Source organism: Leucoraja erinacea, unplaced genomic scaffold (genome assembly GCF_028641065.1).
Source record: "Leucoraja erinacea ecotype New England unplaced genomic scaffold, Leri_hhj_1 Leri_909S, whole genome shotgun sequence".
NCBI lineage: Eukaryota > Metazoa > Chordata > Chondrichthyes > Rajiformes > Rajidae > Leucoraja > Leucoraja erinaceus.
The window spans coordinates 15,564-41,673 of record NW_026576849.1 but is presented as its reverse complement, the minus strand read 5'-3'; the positions used below and the strand labels follow the sequence as shown (position 1 = coordinate 41,673).

At 46.3% G+C, this 26,110-nt stretch overlaps 2 protein-coding genes across 2 annotated transcripts; one reads left to right on the top strand and one right to left on the bottom strand.

Moving 5' to 3' along the window:
- The first annotated feature begins 3,407 nt into the window (after positions 1-3,407).
- On the top strand, positions 3,408-9,433 carry LOC129695021 (anoctamin-3-like). Its single transcript, XM_055631781.1, has 2 exons — positions 3,408-3,619; positions 5,868-9,433. Exons 1-2 carry the CDS (start codon positions 3,488-3,490, stop codon positions 6,045-6,047), a joined length of 312 nt encoding a protein of 103 aa, XP_055487756.1. The 5' UTR covers positions 3,408-3,487; the 3' UTR covers positions 6,048-9,433.
- Positions 9,434-22,414: 12,981 nt separating this feature from the next.
- On the bottom strand, positions 22,415-25,250 carry LOC129695020 (uncharacterized). The gene is made up of 2 exons (XM_055631780.1): positions 24,384-25,250; positions 22,415-24,271 (listed from the first exon to the last, which is right to left on the bottom strand). Exons 1-2 carry the CDS (start codon positions 25,248-25,250, stop codon positions 22,415-22,417), a joined length of 2,724 nt encoding a protein of 907 aa, XP_055487755.1.
- Positions 25,251-26,110: the final 860 nt, after the last annotated feature.

The window sequence follows — 26,110 nt, the reverse complement described above, 5'->3', positions numbered from 1 at the left end:
GGCAAATCATATAACTAGGGCAGTAGAGAGGTCTTTAAACTAAGTAGCGGGGGGGAGGTATCAAGGGGGGTAATAACGGCAGGGGTAGAGGAAATAGAGCAGGGTATCAGTGGGGAAGCGGAAAGTCAAAATGTGACAGGAGACAGAATGTGTGAAGATAAAGCTTTAGATGTAAAAGGGGCAAAAACGGAAAGGAAGGGTAGTAAAAATCATCTGAAAGTGCTTTATCTAAATGCACGGAGTATTCGTAATAAGATAAATGAATTAACGGTGCAATTAAGTATATATAGTTATGATATCGTGGCCATTACGGAGACATGGCTGCAAGGGGATCAGGACTGGGAGTTAAATATAGAGGGGTACTCGACAATTAGGAAAGATAGACAGGAAAGAAAGGGAGGAGGGGTGGCCCTTTTAATAAGGGAGGGAATAACGGCAATAGAGAGGAAGGATATTGCGTTGAAGGATCAGGATAGTGAAACAGCTTGGGTACAGATAGAGAATAATAAGGGGAAAAAAACACTAGTGGGTGTAATTTATAGACCTCCAAATAGCTGTGACGCTGTTAGTCAGAACATAAATCTGCAAATAGTTGACGCATGTAAAAAGGGAACTGCTGTAATCATGGGGGACTTCAATTTTCATATTAATTGGGCAAACCAAACTGGGCAGGGTAGACTAGAGGAAGAGTTTATAGAAAGTATTAGAGACGGGTTCCTAGAACAGTATGTCACAGAACCGACAAGGGGGGAGGCAATCTTGGATCTGGTCCTGTGTAATGAAGCAGGATTAATTAAAAATGTCATAGTTAGGGACTCGTTGGGAACAAGTGACCACAATATGGTCGAATTCCATATTCAAATAGAAGGGGAGCAGGTTGAAACTCAGGCTAGGGTGCTTAGTCTAAATAAGGGGGATTATGAAGGTATGAGGACTGAGCTGATCAAAGTTGACTGGGATAGCAGACTCAAGAATAAGACGGTACATGAGCAGTGGTGTACGTTTAAGGGTATACTGTATAACCTTCAAGAAAAATTTATTCCTATGAAGAAAAAAAGGGGTAAGGGTAAGAACAGTCAGCCATGGCTCAGTAAAACTATAAAGGATAGTATTCGGCTGAAGGCAAGGGCATATAAGGTAGCCAGAGATAGTGGGAGGGTAGAGGATTGGGAAGCATTTAAAGGTCAGCAAAAAATAACTAAGAGATTAATTAAGACGGGGAAAATAGACTATGAAAGGAATTTAGCGAACAACATAAAAACTAATAGTAAGAGTTTTTATAGCTATATAAAAAGAAAAAGGGTGGCTAAGGTGAACGTTGGTCCATTGGAGGGTGAGACTGGAGAGTTGTTGGTGGGGAACATGGAAATGGCAAAGGCATTAAACGAGTATTTTGTATCAGTCTTCACCATAGAAGACACAAAAAATATTCCAACGCTGGATAAACAGGGGGCGGTAGGAATGGAGGAGCTTAATACTATTAAGATCACCAAGGAGGTGGTATTAGGGAAATTGATGAGACTGAAGGAGGATAAATCCCCTGGGCCTGATGGATTACATCCAAGGGTCTTGAGGGAGATAGCGGTGGGGATTGTGGATGCATTGGTGATAATTTTCCAAAACTCCCTGGAGGCAGGAACGGTCCCAGTGGATTGGAAAATGGCCAATGTAACACCTATATTTAAAAAAAGGAAGTAAACAGAAGGCGGGTAACTATAGACCGGTTAGTCTAACATCGGTGGTGGGTAAAATGTTAGAGACAATTATTAAAGAAACACTAACGGGGCACTTGGATAAACATGACTTCATCGGACAGAACCAACATGGTTTTGTGAAGGGGAAGTCCTGTTTAACGAATCTGCTCGAATTCTTTGAGGAAGTAACAACCCCGGGTGGATAAAGGGGAACCGGTGGATGTGGTATACTTGGACTTCCAAAAGGCTTTTGACAAGGTGCCACATAAGAGACTATTGCTAAAAATAAAAAATTATGGGATTGGGGGTAATATATTAGCATGGGTAGAGGATTGGCTAACAAATAGGAAGCAGAGAGTGGGGATAAATGGTTCATACTCGGGATGGCAACCGGTAACTAGCGGGGTTCCGCAAGGGTCGGTGCTGGGACCCCAGTTGTTCACAATTTATATAAATGATTTGGAGGAGGGAACCAAGTGTAATATATCAAAATTTGCGGACGATACAAAAATGGGAGCAAAAGTAGGGGATGAGGAGGATAGGAAGAGTCTGCAAAAGGATATAGATAAGCTAGGTGAGTGGGCAACAACTTGGCAGATGAAATTTAATACTAATAAATGTGAAGTCATTCACTTTGGGAAAAAAAATGATAGGGCAAGTTATTTTCTAAATGAAGAAGAGCTGCGTTGTAATGCAACGCAAAGGGATCTAGGGGTATTAGTACATGAATCACTGAAAGTTAGTATGCAGGTGCAGCAAGCAATCAGGAAGGCCAATGGAGTTTTGGCCTTTATTGCTAGGGGGATTGAGTATAAAAACACGGAGGTCTTGCTGCAGCTGTACACAGTATTAGTGAGACCACATTTGGAATACTGTGTACAGTTCTGGGGTCCATACTTAAGAAAGGATGTACTAGCCCTGGAGGCAGTGCAGCGAAGGTTTACAAGATTAATTCCTGCAATGAGGGGATTGACATATGAGGAAAGGTTAAGTAGGCTGGAACTCTACTCTTTGGAGTTTAGAAGAATGAGAGGCGATCTCATTGAAACATATAAGATCGTGAGGGGCCTTGATCGGGTGGATGCACCGAGGATGTTCCCAATGATCGGGGAAACTAGAACTAGGGGACATAGTTGCAGAATAAGGGGGGGCTCTTTTAAAACTGAGATGAGGAAGAACTTCTTCACCCAGAGGGTGGTTAATTTATGGAATTCACTGCCCCAGGGAGCAGTGGAAGCAGAAACTTTAAATATATTTAAGACTAAAATAGATGTTTTTTTAGCTGCCAAGGGGATAAGGGGCTACGGGGAGAGGGCAGGGATATGGACCTAGGTATGGTTAGTATAGTAAGACCTGAGTGATCTCCTGGACAAGTGTCGATCGCCTAGATTGGGGTCGGAGAGGAATTTCCCGGTTTTTTTTCCCGAATTGGACCTGGGTTTTTATCCGGTTTTTTGCCTCCCCCAGGAGATCACGAGGTTCTTGGGGTGGAGAGGGGTGATAGCGGTATAAAGGGGTGGGTAGTGTCTTGTGTTCTGTGTCTTGTGTCTACTGTTTGTGGGTAAGTGTGTCTGTTTAGTGTTCAGCCATGAGCGAATGGCGGTGCGGGCTCGATGGACCTGGTGGTCTGCTCTCGCACCTACTTTCTATGTTTCTATGTTTCTAACACTGCTCCTCATGGATGGAACCCGGCTCTCCGGCACTGTGAGACAGCGGCTCTACCCACTGCGCCTTACACCGTGTTACGTTTTAAGCTCCTGCAGCCAACATTTTGACTCTTGTGGAAGCTGACAATGTCTTTCTACTTTTTAACCTCAAGGTACAGAGATTACCGGGCTCCTCCGTGGGATCCTAACCAGTACGAGGTCACGCTACAGTTCTGGCATGTCCTGGCTGTGCGATTGGCTTTCATCATCGTGTTTGAGGTCAGTGCCACAATTCACATTTCTGCAACACGACGCTTGTGCTGAGGAAAAGATGGCAGGTTAGTTTAGTTTAGTGTAGTGTAGAGATACGGCGCGAAAACAGGCCCTTCGGCCCACCGAGTCTGTGCCGACCCGCGATCCCCGCACTCTAACACTATCTTATACACACTGGGGACAATTTACACTTATACCAAGAATACAAACCCAAGCTAATTAACCTACAAACCTGCACGTCTTTGGAGTGTGGGAGGACACTGAAGATCTCAGAGAAAGCCCGCGCGTGTCACGGGGAGAACGTACAGACTCCGTACAGACAGCACCCGTGGTCGGGATCGAACCCGAGTCTCCAGTGTTGCAAGCGCAGTAAGGCAGGAACTCTACCACTGTGCCACCATGTACAGAGATACAGCGCGGAAACAGGCCCTTCGGCCCACCGAGTCCGTGCCGACCAGCGCTCCCTGCACACTAACACAATCCTACACACACTCGGGACAATTTCACATTTACACCAAGCCAATTAACCTACAAACCTGTACGTCTTTGGAGTGTGGGAGGAAACCGAAGATCTCGGAGACAACCCACGCATGTCACGGGGAAAACGTACAAACTCTGTACAGATATCAAAGTATCTCTAAACTAAACTAAGTAGTACTGCATAGGAACAGGCCCTTCGGCCCACAAGGTCTGTGCTGAACCCAATGCCAAAGTAAACTAATCCCACCTGTCTGTGCATAATCCATATCCCTCCATCCCCTGAATATCCATGTACCTACCTAAAAGCCGCCATCATATCTGCTTTCACCACCACCCATGGCAGCGTATTCCACACATTCACCACCCTCTGTGTAACACCCTGCCTGGCACAACATTGACACTTTCCCCCTCTCACCTAAAGGCAACTTTATCCACACAAACAGTGGTGGGTGCATGGAATGAGCTGTTGAAATGATCAGACTCACACATAGTGATTAGAATCCATAGTCTTTTATTAGCAACTCTGTGGAGGTAACACTAAGTGCTTTCATCTCCATGCATTCAGCTAGTCTAACTAGTGAGAGAGAGAGAGAGAGAGAGAGAGAGAGAGAGAGCTTACAATCAGGTCTGTCGGCAGATCAGCAGTATGAGTGACATAAGGAACGTGCACCAAGCATAATCTGTGTGGTAACATATATATATATATATAAAAAACACACAGTAGCTGAGGCAGGGACGAGAACAGCATTTAAAAGACATTAGGACAGGTACATTGTTTGGAAAAGGTTGAGAGGGATATGGGCCAAACAAGGGCAAATACGACTAACGTAGTTAGGGCAACTTGGACAGCATGGAACAGTTGGGCTGAAGGGCCTGTTTTCACAGTGCTGTAGGGCTCTATGACTCCATCAATGGCTTATTAGTTGGGGCAGGTACTATAACAGCATTTGGACAGGTACATAGACAGGAAATGTTTATCTAACGATGTGCCAGTGGAAGTGGTTGAGGCAGGTACTTATAACATAATTTAACAGACATTTAGACAATAGGTGCAGGAGTGGGACATTCGGCCCTTTGAGCCAGCACCATCATTCGATGTGATCATTCATGGCTGATCATCCCCAATCAGTACCCCATTCTTGCCTTCTCCTGACTCGTATCCCCTGACTCCCCTATCTTTAAGAGCCCTATCTAGCTCTCTCTTGAAAGTATCCAGAGAACCGGCCTCCACCGGCCTGAGGCAGAGAATTCCACAGACTCACCACTCTGTGTGTGAAAAAGTGTTTCCTCTTCTCTGTTCTAAATGGCTTACCCCTTATTCTTGAACTGTGGCCCCTGGTTCTGGACTCCCCCAACATCGGGAACATGTTTCCTGCCTCTAACGTGTCCAAACCCTTAATAATCTTATATGTTTCAATGAGATATCCTCTGATCCTTCTAAACTCCAGAGTGTACAAGCCCAGCCGCTCCATTCTCTCAGCACATGACAGTCCCATCAAGAGGGGTAGATAGATCAGGAAAAGATAAGATAGGGAGTTAGATGTGGCCCTTGTGGCTAAAGGGATCAGGGGGTATGGAGAGAAGGCAGGTACAGGATACTGAGTTGGATGATCAGCCATGACCATATTGAATGGCGGTGCTGGCCTACTCCTGCACCTATTTTCTATGTTTCTATATTGGCCAAATGTGGGCAGGTTGGACTAGTGCAGATGGGGGTACTTTTGGCCGACGTGGGCAAGTGCGGCCCCATTTCATCCTTTTTCTTCCATTTCAGCATTTTGTGTTTGGCTTCAAGGCCTTCATCGCCTACCTAATCCCCGACATGCCCAAGGACCTGTGTGACCGGATGCGTTGGGAGAAGTACCTGGTGCAGGAGATGATGTACGAGGCGGAACTGGAACACCTGCAGAAGGAGAGGAAGCGGAGCGGCAGCCGATACCATGAATGGCCTTAGCATGACGAATGCAAACTCTGACCACATCATTGCCATGAGACTGTACTGCTATGGAGCCGTCAGCTAAGCTGCACAAGGTCTTGCAAGTTTTTTTTAAATGTCTTATATATATATGTATAAATATATATATCTATCTATCTATCTATCTATCTATCTATATATATCTATATATGTATATAAAAATATACATAAACTTTTATAAAGACCTCAAATGCATGTTATCAAAAGATCAAAGCGTTGAGTGCTGAATCTGATTTTGGATTTTAAGTCTGCAAGATTGGTCGTTCGGTGTTTGATTTTATTTTCGAGAATTGCCACAAAAAGATGAATGCAAGTTCGCTGGTCAGGTTTGGTTGGTCCATTTTTACCAAAGAGCAAGATGTCTATTTTCTAGGCTGGACCCGTTTGTTTAAGGTGGAGATTGACAGATTCTCCCCAGTTTCGAGTGCCTCACGTTGCTTTGCCGAGCCTGTCCTGCATTGTGGCGCAGAGGCGCAGTGGTCAGACATCTCCCCCCACCCCCGCCCCGGTTCGATCCTGACCTCGGGCACTGCCTGCGTGGAGTTTGCACGTTCTCCCCGTGTGATCTCAGAGCCGATCCCTGGCAAGATACTGACATTTGCTCCTCGTTCACCCTATACACCAACGCAATCTGTGAACGAGACAAACAGTAAACTATTAAATCAAGATCCCCGTGCCAAGTATCAGGGGAATGCCCTTCCTAGAATACTTGATTCTCTGTGCATAGAGTGATATGGAACAATGGTGCAGCCGGTACAGCCGCTGCCTCACGATGCCAGAGACCTGGGTTCGATCCCGACTCTGGGCGCTGCTGGTGTGGAGTTTGCACCTTTTCCCTGAGACCACGTGGGTTTCCTCCGGGTGCTGCGGTTTCCTCCCATGTCCCAAAGACGTGCGGGTTTGTAGTTCAAATGGCCCATCTGCAAATCGGGGAGTGGGGTGGGTCATGGGAACCACCTTGAATGGGTGATCGATGGTCGGCGTGGACTCGGTGGGCCAAAGGCCGTGTCTCAGAAACTAAAAAGCTAAGAGGAGTGTAAATGAGCGGAGGCACAAAGTAGTTAGCGGGTCCTGCGCTGAATGTCCACAAACATACTCAGCTGATCAAAAATCCTAAATCACGGCCAGAATTTTAGCTATTTTATTCAAAAGTTAAAACGCCAAAAGCTAATGTGACCTATTGGTTATCAGAGTAAGTTTACAAATTATTTTTCCCTCAGACCTTTGATTTGGCTTCTCTATTTTTGTTTTCCGCTGTCCCTTTGATTTATGTGGGGACTGTAATAGCCGTCCACTTGTTTAATGAATGGCAAAATGGCCAAACAGTGTTACAAAGATGAGTAAATTTCCGCACAGTCTTGTTACATTATCTTCAGCCTCCGATGAAGTTTGGTGCATGTAAATGCATTTAGCCATCGGCTTTGGGAGGGGGAAGGGATGAGGACTGCAATGTATTCAGTGGCAAACAAGGATGTGCATCACACCTCATCCAACTCCTGCCCGTGACCGATCGATCACCGGTTCTGCTCAGCACTGCAAGCGTGCAGTCAGCTGCTCATATTATGGTTCATTTTTTAACGCGTGGTGGTTTGAGGCGTTAAACCCAGGCAGCTCGATACATAACTGTAAGTGACGTACAATGCGCAGAAAATAATGCAATTAATTGCCCACTGCCTGAATCCCATCGAGATGACCAAACGGGATGAGAAGTACAGAGTGTCTCAGGAACCCGTAGTTTGTTCCCAGTGTAGCCCACCACGCTGCAGCCAACATCGGTGGGATGTTTGTTTCAAGTGACCTTGTGTGGCCTCTGCTTTTTCTCTGAGCTGGTCGGAGCAGGTAGATGCTGTGAGACCTGCCGTTGTGCCCAGACGCAGTTCGTACCTAATCTTGAGCGCAGGAGAGTTTACATTTGAGACTTTTGCTCTCTTTATAACGACTTTTTATTCCCGGCTTGGTTGAAAATATTTTCCTGCTTTAAGGGTGTTGGAATGTGCAAGCTCTTTTGCATGTTACACCTGCGCCTTTCCTCAGCCAATGTATGTTGTGATGTGCAGAGTTACACACATATATATCAATAGTCACTCTGTGGCATGTTTCCAGATTGGATTAGATCTCCGCTGTAAATGGCCTGTGATTTACAGAGTTAACAGATAGTTTATACTGGATGAAGGTATGGATAGTCTATATTGGGATTCCACTTCTGAAAGGCTCATGGATTTTAAAGGTCTGTTGTAAGACTACCAAATCAAATTTTAAGGAGGTGTCTATCCACCATCATTCCAGAAGGTCTTATCTTATCTCCAAAATGCCGAATTAAAATAACGCAATGGTTTATATGGTTTATATAATGCAATGAATTTGGATGAATTGCTGGTAGCATAGTCCTTAAAGACATTGTTTATCCATTGGCACGTTTGATCAGTAGATGTTCAGTGTAATTAAATTGTTTACTATGCAGTTCGAAGAATTGTATGTCACTGATCAGCCTTATGTATTATAGGAATCTGGACACCTTAACCCCAGTACTTTGATCCCAAAAGATACCTGTTGCTTGGATGTATAATTGCAAGAAATGTCCTCAAATAAATGCCTTTTTCTGTAAATGGGTCTGCACAAATAAAGACAATGCACTCAGATATCACGATTGCAGTCATGAACTAGGCATTGTTATTAACAATGATATGATAGAAACATAGAAACATAGAAATTAGGTGCAGGAGTAGGCCATTCGGCCATTCGAGCCTGCACCGTCATTCAATAAGATCATGGCCGATCATCCAACTCAGTATCCCGTACCTGCCTTCTCTCCATACCCTCTGATCCCCTTGGCCACAAGGGCCACATCTAACTCCCTCTTAAATATAGCCAATGATTCTAGAGAGTATAAACCAAGTCTACCCAGTCTTTCTTCATAAGACAGTCCTGACATCCCAGGAATCAGTCTGGTGAACCTTCTCTGCACTCCCTCTATGGCAATAATGTCCTTCCTCAGATTTGGAGACCAAAACTGCACGCAATACTCCAGGTGTGGTCTCACCAAGACCCTGTACAACTGCAGTAGAACCTCCCTGCTCCTATACTCAAATCCTCTTGCTATGAAAGCCAACATACCATTTGCTTTCTTTACTGCCTGCTGCACCTGCATGCCTACCTTCAATGACTGGTGTACCATGACACCCAGGTCTCGCTGCATCTCCCCCTTTCCCAATCGGCCACCATTTAGATAATAGTCTGCTTTCCCGTTTTTGCCACCAAAATGGATAACCTCACATTTATACTGCATCTGCCAAACATTTGCCCACTCACCCAACCTATCCAAGTCACCTTGCAGTCTCCTAGCATCCCCCTCACAGCTAACACTGCCCCCCCCCCCAGCTTAGTGTCATCCGTAAACTTGGAGATATTGCCTTCAATTCCCTCATCCAGATCATTAATATATATTGTAAATAGCTGGTGTCCCAGCACTGAGCCTTGCGGTACCCCACTAGTCACTGCCTGCCATTGTGAAAAGGACCCGTTTACTCCTACTCTTTGCTTCCTGTTTGCCAGCCAGTTCTCTATCCACATCAATACTGAACCCCCAATGCCGTGTGCTTTAAGTTTGTATACTAATCTCTTATGTGGGACCTTGTCGAAAGCCTTCTGGAAGTCCAGATACACCACATCCACTGGTTCTCCCCTATCCACGCTACTAGTTACATCCTCGAAAAATTCTATTAGATTCGTCAAACATGATTTACCTTTCGTAAATCCATGCTGACTTTGTCCAATGATTTCACCACTTTCCAAATGTGCTGCTATCCCATCATTATTAACTGACTCTAGCAGTTTCCCCACTACCGATGTTAGACTAACTGGTCTAATTCCCCTGTAAGTTGTTTTACTTTCTTATGTATTCTCACCATAGATTCCACGCACCGTGTGTGTTTAAAATGATATTTTTTCTCACTGCTCGAAGTATCAGATTTTGTGTTTGCTATGAATCTTTCTGAACGATTTCTGTTGTTGGTTACAGCACTTGTGAGTAAAGATGTCAATGTAACTGGTTTATTGGATGGGCAGAAAGGAACTGCAGGTGTTGGTTTATACCGAAGATAGATACAAAATGCTGGAGGAACTCAGCGGGACAGGCGGCATCTCTGGAGAGAAGGAATGGGTGACGTTTCGGGTCGGGACCCTTCTTAGAAACATAGAAACATAGAAAATAGGTGCAGGAGGAGGCCATTCGGCCCTTCGAGCCAGCACCGCCATTCATTCTGATCATGGCTGATCATCCCCTATCAATAACCCGTGCCTGCCTTCTCCCCATATCACTTGACTCCACTAACCCCCAGAGCTCTATCTAACTCTCTCTTAATGCTATATTTAAGAGGGAGTTAGATGTGGCCCTTGTGGCTAAGTGGATCAGGGGGTATGGAGAGAAGGCAGGTACGGGATACTGAGTTGCATGATTAGCCATGATCATATTGAATGGCGGTGCAGGCTCGAAGGGCCGAATGGCCTACTCCTGCACCTAATTTCTATGTTTCTATGTCTATGTTTAAATCCATCCAGTGATTTGGCCTCCACTGCCCTCTGTGGCAGGGAATTCCATAAATTCACAACTCTCTGGGTGAAAGAGTTTTTCCTCACCTCAGTCTTAAATGGCCTCCCCTTTATTCTAAGACTGTGCGTGGCCCCTGGATCTGGACTCGCCCAACATTGGGAACATTTTTCCTGCATCTAGCTTGTCCGGTCCTTTTATAATTTTATATGTTTCTATAAGATCCCCCTCATCCTTCCCCCCTGAAGAGGGGGGGGATATAAGATCCCCCTTCTTCAGACTGAGAGTCAGGGGAGTGGGAGACTAGAGACAACTTTCACTGTCCTCCTGATTAATTTTACTGTTTATGCGGTTCATTGTCACCTTCGCCCCCAGCCAACAATGAACCGTTCTCCATTTCCTTTCATCATCGACTGCCTTGATTTGTCTTTTTCACACCCTGCAATCTCTTTGTACTTTTCCTTATTTCTGTGTCTCCCTCTCCCCTAACCCTCAGTCTGAAGAAGGGTCTCGACCCGAAACGTCACCCATTCCTTCTCTCCAGAGATGCTGCCTGTCCCGCTGAGTTTCTCCAGCATTTTTTATGTTGATCTTTGGTTTATGGGTTGTTACAGGATCTATCCTTGCATTGTGAGATATCACTTCCATCCACCCATGCTTTACAGCCAAGTACCAATGGGCAGTGGAAAGACGGGCCTGTTGTGAATATGTCCATTTTGAATTTGCCCATCTGATTAGCATCCACATGTGCTTTACGATGCCATATATCCTTCGAAAATTGGGTCAGAAGAAAAATGATTCATAAGGTACAACCTGGAAATTAAATTTACAATCCATAAGAAGAAATAATCCACCTAGCTCACCTGTTTGATTCTTAAATCCACAGGAAATGCAGTGACATTTTACAAATGGGAAGATTTTGGGCTTTTGTAAAATCTCGATAAACTATGCTTAAGTTGATGATGTTTCCTCACCGATTCTGTAAGCCGCCAGTTCCTCCACCAAGCTGCTGGAGGAAATAGTTGAGGCAAGGACAATAGACAATAGGTGCAGGAGTAGGCCATTTGGTCCTTCGAGCCAGCACTGCCATTCAATGTGATCATGGCTGATCATCCACAATCAGTACCCCGTTCCTGCCTTCTCCCCATATCCCCTGACTCCGCTATCTTTTAGAGCCCTATCTAGCTATCGCAACATTTAAGAGACATTTGGACTGGTATGTTTGATAGGATGGGTTTAGAGGGGTATGGGCCAAACACAGGCAGGTGGGACTGGTATAGGTGGGGCATGTTGGTCGGCATGGGTCGGTTGGGCTGAAGGGCCTGTTTCCACGCTGTATCTATGTTTATGACGGTGCAACCTTAATGATCGCCTGGGCAAGTTCCATCTTGGCCACCTCCACAAATCTTTCCACTGTGCCGTCTTGGGTGCTTTTAGAGTGAGTTGATGGTAAATACACTTACGTGTGCAGACTTCAGCCAATTCCTAGCTCTTCACAGCAAAGAGAGTGTAGCCTGGAATTACTCACATGCCCAGAAGGTAAATATTTTACCCTTTATGCATTGCCACAGAGCCCCAGTGTGCATTATTGGTCACAAGGAATCATTCTTAATAAACCTTAAGAATCCTTATTTAAGAATAAGGGGTAAGCCATTTAGAACGGAGATGAGGAAACACTTTTTCTCGCAGAGAGTTGCGAGTCTGTGGAATTCTCTGCTTCAGAGGGCGGTGGAGGCCGGTTCTATGGATGCTTTCAAGAGAGAGCTAAATAGGGCTCTTAAAAATAGTGGAGTCAGGGGATATGGGGAGAAGGCAGGAACGGGGTACTGATTGGGGATGATCAGCCATGATCACATTGAATGGCGGTGCTGTCTCGAAGGGCCGAATGGCCTACTCCTGCGCCCATTGTGTATTGTCTATTATCTATAAACCATTACCATGGCCTTAGAGTATCTGCTTCTTGTCTCACTGGTTGTCCATTTAAACCTCTTGCAATGGAATATGGATCGGAAAGGTTTAGAAGGACATGGACCATAGGAGGGCAGGTGGGACTAACACACGTAGGGCACCTTGGTTGGCATGGCCACGTTGGGCCAAATGGCCTCTAACCCTGCCCGATGACTATGTCATCACATCTAACACCTCTTCATAAGAGTTTAAGATGGAACTGCAGATGCTGGAAAATCGAAGGTAGACAAAAGTACTGGAGGAACTCAGCGAGTGAGACAGCATCTATGGAGCTAAGGAAATAGGCAACATTTTGGCCCGGAACCCAAAGGGTTTCGGCCCGAAACGTTGCCTATTTCCTTATAGATTTCCTTATATATTTCCCTATTTCCTTATAGATTTCCAATAGATTGCCTATTTCCTTCGCTCCATAGATGATGCCTCACCTGCTGAGTTTCTCCAGCATTTTTGTCTCCCTGTTCAAAAGTGTCCTACCATCAAGTAACCCTCTCCACTGTGGGCGGCATGGTGGCACAGCGAATAGAGCCACTGCCTCGCAGCGCCAGAGACCCAGGTTCGATCCTGACCTCGGTTGCTGCCTGTGTGAAGTTTGCACGTTCTCGCTGTGACCTCGTGGGTCTCCTCCGGGTGCTCCGGTTTCATCCCACGTCCTAAAGACGTGCGGGTCGGTGGCTTAATCGGACCATCTGTAAATTGCCCCTTAGTGTGTAGGGAGCGGATGAGAATGGGGGATAACATAGAACTAGTGTCAACAGGTGATCGATGGTTGGCATGGACTGGGTGGGCCGAAGGGCCTGTTTCCATGTTGTATCTCCAAAACTAAAAACCTACAACGTGAAACTCTCAGAGTGAGAAACATTTCTTTGATCGTTATCTGAAGCTATCTCCATGCTGTATTTCTGATCACAGTAAATGTTGGAGAAATATTATAAGCCAATTAATAACATTAGTAATATTAGCAATATCAATGTAAAAGTCATGCTCATATTTTAATAATGTTGATAAAGACAATATAAGCATGTTCATAAGTACTACGAGCAGAATTTGTCCATTCGGCCCATCAAGTCTACTCCACCATTCTCTGCTTCAGAGGGCGGTGGAGGCCGGTTCTCTGGATGCTTTCAAGAGAGAGCTAGATAGGGCTCTTAAAGATAGCGGAGTCAGGGGATATGGGGAGAAGGCAGGAACGGGGTACTGACTGGGAATGATCAGCCATGATCACATTGAATGGCGGTGCTGGCTCAAAGGGTCGAATGGCCTACTCCTGCACATATTGTCTATTGTCAATCATGGCTGATCTAACTCTCGCTCTCCACCCCATTCTCCTGCCTATTCCCCATAACCCCTGACTCCCATACCACTCAGACATTATTACAGTGTAGGAGATTGTGGAGAAAGGGACCTGTTTCCATGCTGCTTTTATAAACTCTGAACATTTTATAGTGTTCCCAATGCCCAAAATTAACGAAGGGTCTGGACCCGAAACGTCGACCCATTCCTTCTTTCCAGAGATGCTGGGCAGGGAGGAACTGAGGAAGCTGCTTTAAACCAAAGACAGACGCAAAAAAGCTGCATCTCTGGGGAGAAGGGACGGGTGACGTTTCAGGTCGAGGACCCTTCTTCAGACTGGTTAAGGATAAGGGAAATGAGAGATAGAGACAATGATGTAGAGAGATAAAGAACAATGAATGAAAGATATTAAGAAGAAGGGTCTCGACCCGAAACGTCACCCATTCCTTCCCTCCAGAGATGCTGCCTGTCCCGCTGAGTTACTCCAGCTTTTTTTGGTGTCTATCACATGTCTTTATCATTCTGTTAAGAGTAACATTGGAACATCGAAAGCAGGTGCAGGAGTAGGCCATTCGGCCCTTCGAGCCAGCATCGCCATTCATTGTGATCATGACTGATCTCCACCTATCAATAACCCGTGGCTGCCTTCTCCCCATATTCCTTGGTTCCACTAGCACCTAGAGCTCGATCTAACTATCTCTTAAATCCATCCAGTGATTTGGCCTCCACTGCCCTCTGTGGCAGGGAATTCCATAAATTCACAACTCTCTGGGTGAAAACGTTTTTTCTCACCTCAGTCTTAAATGACCTCCCCTTTATTCTAAGACTGTGCGTGGCCCCTGGTTCTGGACTCGCCCAACATTAGGAACATTTTTCTTGCATCTAGCTTGTCCAGTCCTTTTATAATTGTATATGTTTCGATAAGAAGCCCCCTCATCCTTCTAAACTCCAGTGAATACAAGCTGTCGGGCGGGCGGGCGGGCGATTTAAGATATTTGGGGTCAAAGAGATAGCGTCAGCTGGAAAGAATGTCCCAGCTAGAGGAACTACAAAGCAACTTAACAGGCGGCACTCAATCAGCCCCTCTTCTTACAGATCAAATGTAGCTGTAATTAACTCCCCACCAAAACATCACACTGTCCGTCATTGGAATTCATCTCGGTGGTCGTTCAGAACGCAGTTTACAATTTAAAGGAATGTACTCTGTTCTCAGGAACCCTTGCTGAATGATTGTCAAATACTACTGCAGTTAAGGCCCAGATATATTTTGGCAGCTAAATTGCTCTGTATTTTGTATTACTGAATAACACCATGCTGCATGTGTTTACTTGTATTTACACGTTTAGCTACTGATATGATGATTGATAGCCAGCTCATTTCTGTAATAAAGCTTGCAGCAAACGGTTGCTGATTCGGTTCAGAGACCGAATCATTTTGAGTTTTTATTTTTCAGTTCCCGGAAGTTGTCGCATGTTTTGACATAGTTATTTTGTTACGACGTGGCAGTGCTGAGATCAATACTGAAACTGGTGCTGAAGTTGCCGGCTGTGATTCCCACACCCGCTGTTGAATGTAATGGCATTTGCTAATTTACCGTATATCCCTTCCAGCACAGTTTCTCACCCTGACTCAGCGTTTATAGTATTTGTGTCTCGATCAAGAGTCCAAGAACCAAGATCTTGTTCGACTGTAACAAACTCCTGTTCTGCGAAAAATGTGAGATTATTACTCTGTGAGGCTTTATTTTTGGACCAGTTATGTTTTAATGTTCAACAACCAGTTTACAGTGACTTGCCTGAAGCGATGAACATACAACCTTTTACATGTGTGTGTGTGCGTGTGTGTGCATGTGTGTGCATGTGTGCGTGTGTGTGTGTGTGTATGTGTGTGCATGTGTGTGTGTGTGTGTGTACATGTGTGTGTGTGTGTGTGCATGCGTGTGTGCATGCGTGTGTGTGTGCATGTGTGTGTGTGTGTGCGTGTGTGTGTATGTGTGCGTATGTGTGTGCATGTGTGTGCGTGCGTGTGCGTATGTGTGTGCATGTGCGCCATGCGTGTGTGCGTGCGCGTGTGTGTGTGCACCACGCGTGTGCTTGTGCGTGCGTGTGCATGTGTGTGCACCATGTGTATGTGCGTGGTTGAGTGTGCAGGCATGATTGCGTGTGCATGTACATTTAAAAAACCTGAAGCGTAAAATAGACATAAAGCATTCATTGATACTTGCTTGGGCCTGTAATGTAATATTTAAAATGCTGTGTTTAATTTTGTAAGATTTACATGTAAAAACTGTATTGGCTGTACTATACAAATTTGGATATCAGGATTTTTATTAAATGAATAATTGTCTGCACTTCATTGTCTGTATTCATTGAGTGCCACATAGTTTGTGCAATGGGAATGATCACGGTATGGGTGCAGGTGGTAGTTCCGCTGCCTCTCAGCGCCAGAGACCCGGGATCGATCCTGACCTCGGGTGCTGACAGCGTGGAGTTTGCACGTTCTCCTTGTAACCACTTTGGTTTCCTCCCACATCCCAAAGACGTGCACCTATGGGTTTGTGAGGGGGGGGGGGGGGGGGGGGGAGAAAGATGTAACAGATTATAGTTGGACTGGGACAAAACCTGGCGAGTGATAGCTGGATACTGGTGGTCGATTGGCAACGGGTGGGTAAAGACCAGAGATGATCAGGCAAGAAGTGTGAGGCATTTATGTGGAGAGGGATGGGGAGAAGGGGGAAGGGAGTCACCTACAAGGGAATCCTTAGTGTTAGAGTTAACTACAGGAAACCAGGTCCAGCGCTGGAGAATTTTACCGCGATAGATGGCTTTGATCTCGAAGGCAAGGGCGGCACGGTGGCGCAGCGGTAGAGTTGCCTCCTCACAATGTCAGAGACCCCCGTTCCATCTCAACTACGGGTGCTGTCTGTATACAGTTTGTACATTCTCCCTGTGACCTGTGTGGGATTTCTCCGGGTGCTCCGGTTTCCTCCCACACTCCAAAGACATGCTGGTTGGGAGGCTAATTGGCTTCTGTGAATTGTAAATTGTCCCTAGTGTGGGTAGAATAGTGTTAGTGTACGGGGTGATCGCTGGCCGGCACGGGCTCGGTGGAACGAATGCCCTGTGTCTGATCTGTGTCCGAAATTCTTCGAGGGGGAAGGGGGTGGGGTGGAGGGGTTTGGCACAGTGGCGCAGCGGGTAGACCTGTTGTCCCACTAGCTCCAGAGACCCAGGTAAGATTCTCACCGGCTGCCATCTGTGTGGAGTTTGCACGTTCTCCCTGTGACCTGCGAGGGTTTTCGCCAAAGTGCCCCGGTTTCCTCCCACACTCCCAAAGACCTGCTGGTTTGTAGGTTAATTGGCTTCAGTAAAGATTGTAAATTGTCCCTAGTGTGTGTGGGATAGTGTGAGTGTGCAGGGATCGCTGGTCGGCGCGGACACGGTGGGCCGAAGGGCCTGTTTCCACGCTGAATCTTAAACTAGAGTAAATCTCAGCCAGAACTGGATCGATCATCAGCGCACAGATTTATTACATGTTTTGGTTCTGCTTTTCCCAACAGATTGGCCATCCAGGCAGCCGGTGGATCGATAGCTCGTGTCCCCATTGGGGAATGGAGTGCCGGAGAAAGTCAGACCTTCGGAGTAGGTATGGAACTCACTGCCTTTTGTTCACTTCAGTAAGTTTCTATAAGATCCCCCCTCAATCTTCTAAATTCTAGCGAGGACAAGCCGAGTCTATCCAGTCTTTCTTCATTTGAAAGTCCTGACATCCCAGGAATCAGTCTGGTGAACCTTCTCTGCACTCCCTCTATGGCAAGAATGTCATTCCTCAGATTAGGAGACCAAAACTGTACGTAATACTCCAGGTGTGGTCTCACCAAGACCCTGTACAACTGCAGTAAAACCTCACGGCTCCTATACTCAAATCCTTTTGCAATGAATGCTAACATACCATTCGCTTTCTTCACTGCCTGCTGCACCTGCATGCCTACTTTCAATGACTGGTGTACCATGACACCCAGGTCTCGTTGCATCTCCCCTTTTCTTATTCGGCCAAAATTCAGATAATAGTCTACTTTCCTATTTTTACCACCAAAATGGATAACCTCACATTTATCCACATTATACTGCATTTCCCATGCATTTGCAACTCACCCAACCTATCCAAGTCACCTTGCAGCCTCCTAGCATCCTCCTCACAGCTAACACTGTCCCCCAGCTTCATGTCATCCGCAAACTTGGAGATGTTGCATTCAATTCCCTCGTCCAAATCATTAATATAGAGGAGGCGATGTAGGAGGAGGGGGGATGGGGAAATGGGGGGGAACAGTGGTGCAGTGCAATTCCAGGGTAGGTTCTACCCTATCTACACCTCTCATCATCGGCGGTCACTCGAAACGAGTATGACTGTCCTCTCATGGAGGACGCCTGTGCGTGACTTTGTTTAACGTGGGGAGACTGGTGCACAGACGGTCCTTGACAGATCTGGGTCAGGATCCAGTGGCATGGAGTTCAAGACGACCGGAGACCCTTTTCTGCTGCAGCCTTCATCCGCCTTCTCAGACGTTGTGACGCTCCATTAAGGTCAGCCATCGTCCTCCGCCTGCCTGTTCCACCGTTGAGGTCTTGGTTGGATCGCTCTTTGTCAGAGGCCTTCCCCCTCGACCTTACCGCCATGGGTGGCCCTACCAGGAGCATCGATAGCTCCAGACGGCATCGCTCTCAGGATCTCAGGTCCACACAAGCTTCTCCATCACGACAAGGTGACAATACACGGAGAAGAATATACTTCGATCAGGTCTCGCCAGAACCCCTGGCGTTCCAGAGAAAACAATCCAAGTCTGTCCAACCCCCAGTTCAACCTGGATCTTGGGCAAGTTACAACCCAGTACTATGGAGTAGACACAAAACGCTGGAGTAACTCAGCGGGATAGGCAGCATCTCTGGAGAGAAGGAATGGGTGACGTTTCAGGCCAAGATCCTTCTTGTTTATATATTTCATTCATTGTTCTTTATCTCTCCACATCACCATCTATATCTCTCGTTTCTGTTATCCCAACCAGTCTGAAGAAGGGTCTCCACCTGAAACGTCACCCATTCCTTCTCTCCAGAGATGCAGTTACTCCAGCATTTTGTGTCTAACTTTGGTTTAAAACAGCATCTGCAGTTCCTTTCTCCATAGTACTAAATCGTACAGCCCCTGCAACTCTGGAGAGAAGGAATGGGTGACGTTTCGGGTCGAGACTCTTCTTCAGACTTATTTAGGGCATTGGGTGCACTATAAAATGTTTAGAGTTGATAGATGCAGCACGGAAACAGGTCCCTCGCTCCCTAATCAACTGGAAGTCTGAAGAAGAGTTCCCACCCAAATGGTCACCTATCCCTTCTCTCTAGAGATGCTGCCTGACCTGCTGAGTTACTCCAGCTATCATAGCTAGAAGTTTGTTCAAAGTTGAGGACATGTTGCATGTTCATTATTACTTTGTGCATGCAAAGATAACTCGTTACATGCCATCTTCAGGGAACACAGCCAGTTGGCATGAATGAGACCGGATTAGAAGCCATGGAAACACAAGAGAAGTAACCTTGTCGACTGAAAGTAAGTGACGCAAAACCCAATTATACCATCATTTATATAATAATGTTGTCGGCCGTCTAAGTATTACTTTGTTCTTATTCGCTGGAAGTAATTGAATCTTAATGTGTAGCTGGTTCCTATAATCTCACGTTACCTGTTCTCTCCAAAACGCTTGCTAACAGATTCAGCAGGTGAGATGTTTATGAATAGCGGTGGCCACATCCTAGCTGGAAGTTTCAATCAATATTATCCCTCATCGATACCGTACGGATTTATTTTTCGTTGGAACGAAGAGACAGGAAAATACTTTAAGAAAGAACTGCAGTTGCCGGTAAAATTGAAGATAGACACAAAACGCTGGAGAAACTCAGCGGGTGAGGAAATGGCGACGTTTCGGGTCATTGAGAGCCATTGATGCTGCCTCACCTCCTGAGTTTCTCCAAGCATGTTGTGTCTACCAGGACAATCTTTTCAAATGTTTATATTTTATGTCCAGAATTGACTGTGTATAGTTTAGAGATACAGCTTGCAAACATGTACGAGCTGAGTACCAGCCGACCATCGATCACCAGTTCACACTAGTTCTACATCATCACACTGCCACAGCCTTTAACCTCCACTGTTTGTATCGATCTGACCAGGTCTGCACATCTTTCTGGATATATTTGACTAAACAGTGCTGGAGTAACTCAGCGGGTCAGGCAGCATCTCTGGGGAACATGGATAGGTGACATTTCTGGTCGGGACCTTTCTTCAATTTAAAATTTAGAAGATTGAGGGGGGATCTTATAGAAACTTACAAAATTCTTAAGGGGTTGGACAGGCTAGATGCAAGAAGATTGTTCCCGATGTTGGGGAAGTCCAGAACAAGGGGTCCCAGTTTAAGGATAAGGAGGAAATCTTTTAGGACCGAGATGAGAAAAACAGGAGTAGGCCATTCGGCCCTTTGAGCCTGCACCACCATTCGATATGATCATGGCTGATCATCCAACTCGGTATCCCATCCCTGCCTTCTCTCCATACCCCCTGATCCCTTTAGCCACAAGGGTCACATCTAACTCCCACTTAAATATAGCCAATTAACTGGCCTCAACTACCTTCTGTGGCAGAGAATTCCACAGATTCACCACTCTCTGTGTAAAAAAATACGAACAGATTTAGGCCATTCGGCCCATAAAGCCTACTGCGCCTTTCGATCAGTGCTGATCGATCTCTCCCTCCTAACCCCATTCTCCTGCCTTTTCCTCATAAACGTAGAAAAATAGGTGCAGGAGTAGGCCATTCGGCCCTTTGAGCCAGCACCACCATTCAATATGATCATGGCTGATCATAAAATTCCTGATTTCTCCCCATATCCCTTGATTCCTTGTGTCGGAAAGAAATGCAGATGCCGGTTTAAATCGAAGGTAGGGTCCGAAGAAGAGTCTCGACCTGAAACGTCACCCATTCCTTGTCTCCAGAGATGCAGCCTGTCCCGCTGAGTTACTCCGGCATTTTGTGTCTCCCTTGATTCCTTTACCCCTAAGAGCTAAATCTAACTCTCTCTTGAAAGCATCCGGTGAATTGGCCTCCACTACCTTCTGTGGCAGAGAATTCCACAGATTCACAACTCTCTGGGTGAAAAGGTTTTTCCTCATCCCAGTCCTAAATGGCCTTCTCCTTATTCTTAAACTGCGTGACCCCTGGTTCTGGACTGCCCCACCATCGGGAGCATTTCTCCTGCATCTGGCCTGTCTAATCCCTTAAGAATGTTATATGTTTCTATAAGATTCCCTCTCATCCTTCTAAACTACAGTGAATACAAACCCTCCATCCCCTTTGTCTCTTTTTCATACCTTACACTTCCTTACATCTTCAGAGATGCAGCCTGGCCCGTTGAGTTACTCCAGCATTTTGTGTCCACCTTTGGTTTAAACCAGCACCTGCAGTTCCTTCCTACACTATCCTTGGTGCTGATGGTACTGACATCCAGCTGCTGTCCGTGGTGCTGAAGTGTACTGGAAGCCAGGTGCCCGTGGGACTAGAGTGTCCCTGTATCCAGCCGCTATCCATGATGTCCTATGTCTCTGCATCCAGTCTCTCCATGGTGCTGAAGTGTCCTGAAAGCCACACAGTGTCAGACGTCAGGAGTGTTCTATTGTCATGTGTCTCGGACAGAACAATGACATTCTTACTTACAGCAGCAACAACACAATATGTAAAGAGAGTACACTGTGAACAGTATAATAATCGAGAGAACAAATTCAATGTGTGTGTATGTGTACGTATATATTCAATGTGTGTGTGTGTGTGTATGTATATATGTATATATATATATATATATATATATATATATATATATATATATATATATATATATATATATATATATATATATATATATATATATATATATATATATATATATATATATATATATATATATATATATATATATATATATATATGGTAGGCAAAAATGCCTGAAGGGTCTTATACTGGACTCGCTGGATGTCCCTATCCAGCTATCTAGCAAGTTAAACAATTAATCCAATAAAGACCCGTAGACACGAGATGTCGTTGATTCTTTACTGTTTTCAACTGTAAAACTGTAACATACAAGCAGAAAGAGAAACCGCATATTTAGTAACGTTATACACTTGGTATAGAAACATAAACTATGATGCCACCACTAAATACAATGCTGTTATGCAAGAAACCAGCCAGGGCACATGAAACATTCTTAACTGTTAATAATAGCAATGCTGCACAATAACACACAAAGCTGCTGTTAGACAAACATGATTACTCACAGACAATGCGTCTAACAAACTGGTGCGGTGGAATGGCAGAAATTACACACTAGAATTACAGTGTGCACCATGCGCTACTGTCCCTGAGCTGGGCTTCCTGGCTTATGACAACTTCCTGCCTAACCGGAAAGGTAACCCAAAGCTTTAGGAACCTAAACGTCCAGCAGGTGGCATTAATATCTGTAAACAGAAAGCGGTCCAGCACACTCCCCGCCTGGGGTCTCCCAGACCCCATGCAAATCTCCCATTGAACCCCCAGAGTCCTCGGGAGACAGGAGGAGAACCACTTCAGTGATTGTGCGGACGTAGAGCTTCTGGCCTCCATCCTTGGAGATTCTGATTTCCACTCTCCGAACCTTCCCATCCTGACTTGGAAAAGTCTTTGAGATGATTGCCATGGGCCACTCGTTTCTTCTGGCCTGTTTGTCCTTCAGGAGGACGATGTCTCCTTCTTTAAGATTTTGCCTTGTGTCCAACCACTTGCGTCGGGTTTGCAGAGTAACAAGATACTCCCGACGCCATCTGCTCCAAAAGACTTCCGCTAGGCTCTGAACGCGCTTCCACTCTTCTTTGAGAAGAACTCCTTTCCCAAAGTCACCAGGAGGAGGAAGGGGTACGCCTGTCTTCTGAGTCAAGAGTGTAGCTGGAGTCAGGATGAAAGGTGACTCCGGGTCCGAAGACACAGGGATGAGGGGTCTTGCATTAATCACGGCTGTGACCTCTGCCATAAATGTCGTTAAGACCTCATGTGTGAGACGGGCTGCTCCATTCTGGAGAAACATGTAGTCGATGATACGACGGGCGACACCGATCATCCGCTCCCACGCACCACCCATATGGGAGGAATGGGGCGGATTGAATACCCATGTATACTTCTGATACTGGAGGTATTTCTCTACACTGTTGGAGCTGGTGCTTGAATCACCCATCTTCAACTCGTGGCTGGCGCCAACAAAGTTAGTGCCACAGTCTGATCGTATCTGCTTTGCTGGCCCTCTGATGGCAAAAAACCTCCTCAGGGCATTGATAAAGCTGCTAGCACTCATGCTCTCTCTCACTTCGATGTGCACAGCTCTGGTACATATGCAGGAGAACAACACAGCCCATCTCTTGCTGTTGCTGTGTCCTCCTCTGGTCCGCCGTGACACCACCTCCCAAGGGCCAAACACGTCGACACCCACGTAAGTGAAGGGTGGTGCCACTTGTAGTCGCTCTGCTGGAAGGTCGGCCATCTGCTGGTACTCATTCTTACCACGGAGTTTCCTGTAGATGATGCACCTGAAGAGGAAACCACTGATGCACCTCTTCGCTCCAACCAACCAGTAACCGGCCTGTCTCACAGCACCCTCAGTGAAGTGTCTACCTTGATGTTTCACAGCTTCATGATAGCGTCCCACAAGTAGAGTAGCCAGATGATGGCGTCCTGGGATGATTACTGGGCTGGTTTCCCCTACTCCAAGCTTTGCCTGAGTGATGCGGCCTCCCACTCGTAGCAATCCACTGCCACACAATATTGGACGCAGCTTGCACAAAGGGCTGTGTGGGGGGAGGTTACCTGCTGCAATGGAGCACTCCAACTCTTGCGAATAACACTGTTGTTGGACGCCCTTTATGATGAGCGCCTCTGCCTTCTGCAACTCTTCTACAGTAGGACCTGAATGACAAATGTGCCAACCTTGGCAGCTGTCGCCTTTGTTAGGCTTAGAGAAGGTTTGAGCAACGTGGATTAAGCATGCCACTGCACGGACCAGGGTGCTCCACTTGGAGAAACGCTCGATTCTTGAGGGATTCAGCACGGTAAGGACCTGTGTGGTGTTAGTTGCGAGAGGTCGGATCTCACTATCTAGATCTGGCTCAATTACCTCAAAAGTCTCTTGAGGTAAGGCATTGCAGGTACGTGACTTCCTGAGGAACGTTGGTCCCGACAGCCAGGTGGTAGTGCGGAGTAGAGCTGCTGGGACAGATCGTGATCCGGGGTCAGCTGGGTTGTCGTCCGTGGGAACAAACCTCCACTGATGAGGTGATGAAAACTGATGGATACGTTGAACGCGGTTGTGGATGTATGTGTAAAACCGCCTTGACTGGTTACAGATGTACCCCAGCACTACTTTGCTGTCCGTGTGGTAGATTATGTTGTCAAACGACGTCCATCTCCTTGACAATCATCTCTGCGATTTCGACGGCCAGGACCGCTGCACACAATTCCAGTCTTGGAATAGTGAGGTCTGGCTGGGTTGCCAGCTTTGCTTTTCCAAAGATGAAGCCCACCTCCGTTATTCCATCTTCGGTGGTGACCCTCAAATAGGCCACTGCGGCAATGGCTTTGACTGATGCATCTGAGAACAGGCAAAGCTCCCTTTGTAGCGTGCTCAGCTTTGTGAATGTGGTGTAGGGGCGTGGAATCTGTAGCTTCTGTAGGTCCTGAAGCGAGTCCCTCCACTTGATCCACTCCGCCTCCATGTCTTGGGGGAGAGGAGAATCCCAATCATCAACTTGCTTGGAGAGCTCCCTGAGCAACAACCTGCCTTGAATTGTGACTGGAGCAAGGAAACCTAATGGATCATAAAGACTGTTGACTGTTGATAACACTCCTCTGCGAGTGTAGGGCTTCTTCTCCGCGGAGCACTGGAATGTTAGCGTATCTGTAGCAATATTCCAGGACACACCAAGACTGCGCTGAAGAGGGAGATCATCGGCGAACAGGTTGAGATCCTTGATGTCCTTTCCTCGATCTTCAGGAGGAAATGATTCAATGACTGCAGCTCTGTTCGATATGACCTTGTGCAGCCTGAGGTTTGATACTGCGAGCATCTCCTGGGCACGATTGAGGATGCTGATGGCTTCTGCTTCTGTAGGGAACGACTTCACCCCGTCGTCTACGTAGAAGTCACGTTCGATGAACTTGCGAGCGTCGTTGCCATAGGTTGTTTCTTCTTCGTTGGCAGCTCTTCGGAGACCATATGTGGCGACAGCCGGTGAGGGGCTGTTGCCAAAAACGTGGACACGCATCCTGTAGTCGACGATGTCACTATCTGGATTGTTGTTACGATACCACAGGAAGCGTAGGAAATCTCAATGGTCTTCTCTGACGACGAAACAGTGGAACATGTGCTGAATGCCAGCGATGACTCCCACTGGTTCCTTCCTGAATCTCATGAGGACTCCTAGTAGGCTGTTGTTGAGATCGGGTCCTTTGAGCAGCACGTCATTCAATGAAATCCCCTCAAATGGTGCGCTGGAGTCAAACACTACGCGAATTTGGTCTTGTTTCCTGGGATGGTAGACTCCAAATGAGGGAAGATACCAACGCTCTTGAGCAGCTCTGAGTGGTGGGGTTACGTCTGCATGCTGATTGCTGAGCATTTTGTCCATGAACTCCAAGTAGTGCGCCTTCATCTGTGGTCGTTTTTCCAAAGTCCGCCGGAGAGAAGTGAGTCTGTTGTTAGCGTAATCTCGATTATTGGGCAAACGCTGCCTGGGTGACTGAAACGGCAGAGGTGCAACCCAACTATTTGAGTTATCTTGGTAACATTGGTCATCCATAATCTGGAGAAACCTCAGGTCATCGAATGATGGTGCTAGGTCATTATCGCTGGCAGTACGACGGAAGACTGACTGCCCGAGGTTCGGTCCACATGTGGTCTCCTGTAGACCGGCCATGGACATCAACTCTGGATCATCCTCACAAAGAGGTGAGTAGGTGAACTTCTCCTTCACCGTGACGTGGCTCGTGCACGGTGTGAGGTAGGTAGGTCGACCGTTTCCTAGAATGCAGGTCTTGTAGGTGTCCACTTGGGTAGGTCGATGTGCTCCACCAAGACATACATGACCGACAACTACCCATCCCAAATCTAGCTTCTGGGCGAACG

Coding starts and splice junctions, on each gene's coding strand:
- LOC129695020 (XM_055631780.1), bottom strand. CDS start 25,250: ATGCGTGTCCACGTTTTTGGCAACAGCCCCTCACCGGCTGTCGCCACA. Junction 24,272..24,383: donor TTGTCAAGGAGATGGACGTC/GTTTGACAACAT, acceptor CGTATCCATCAG/TTTTCATCACCTCATCAGTG.
- LOC129695021 (XM_055631781.1), top strand. CDS start 3,488: ATGTCTTTCTACTTTTTAACCTCAAGGTACAGAGATTACCGGGCTCCT. Junction 3,620..5,867: donor CTTTCATCATCGTGTTTGAG/GTCAGTGCCACA, acceptor CTTCCATTTCAG/CATTTTGTGTTTGGCTTCAA.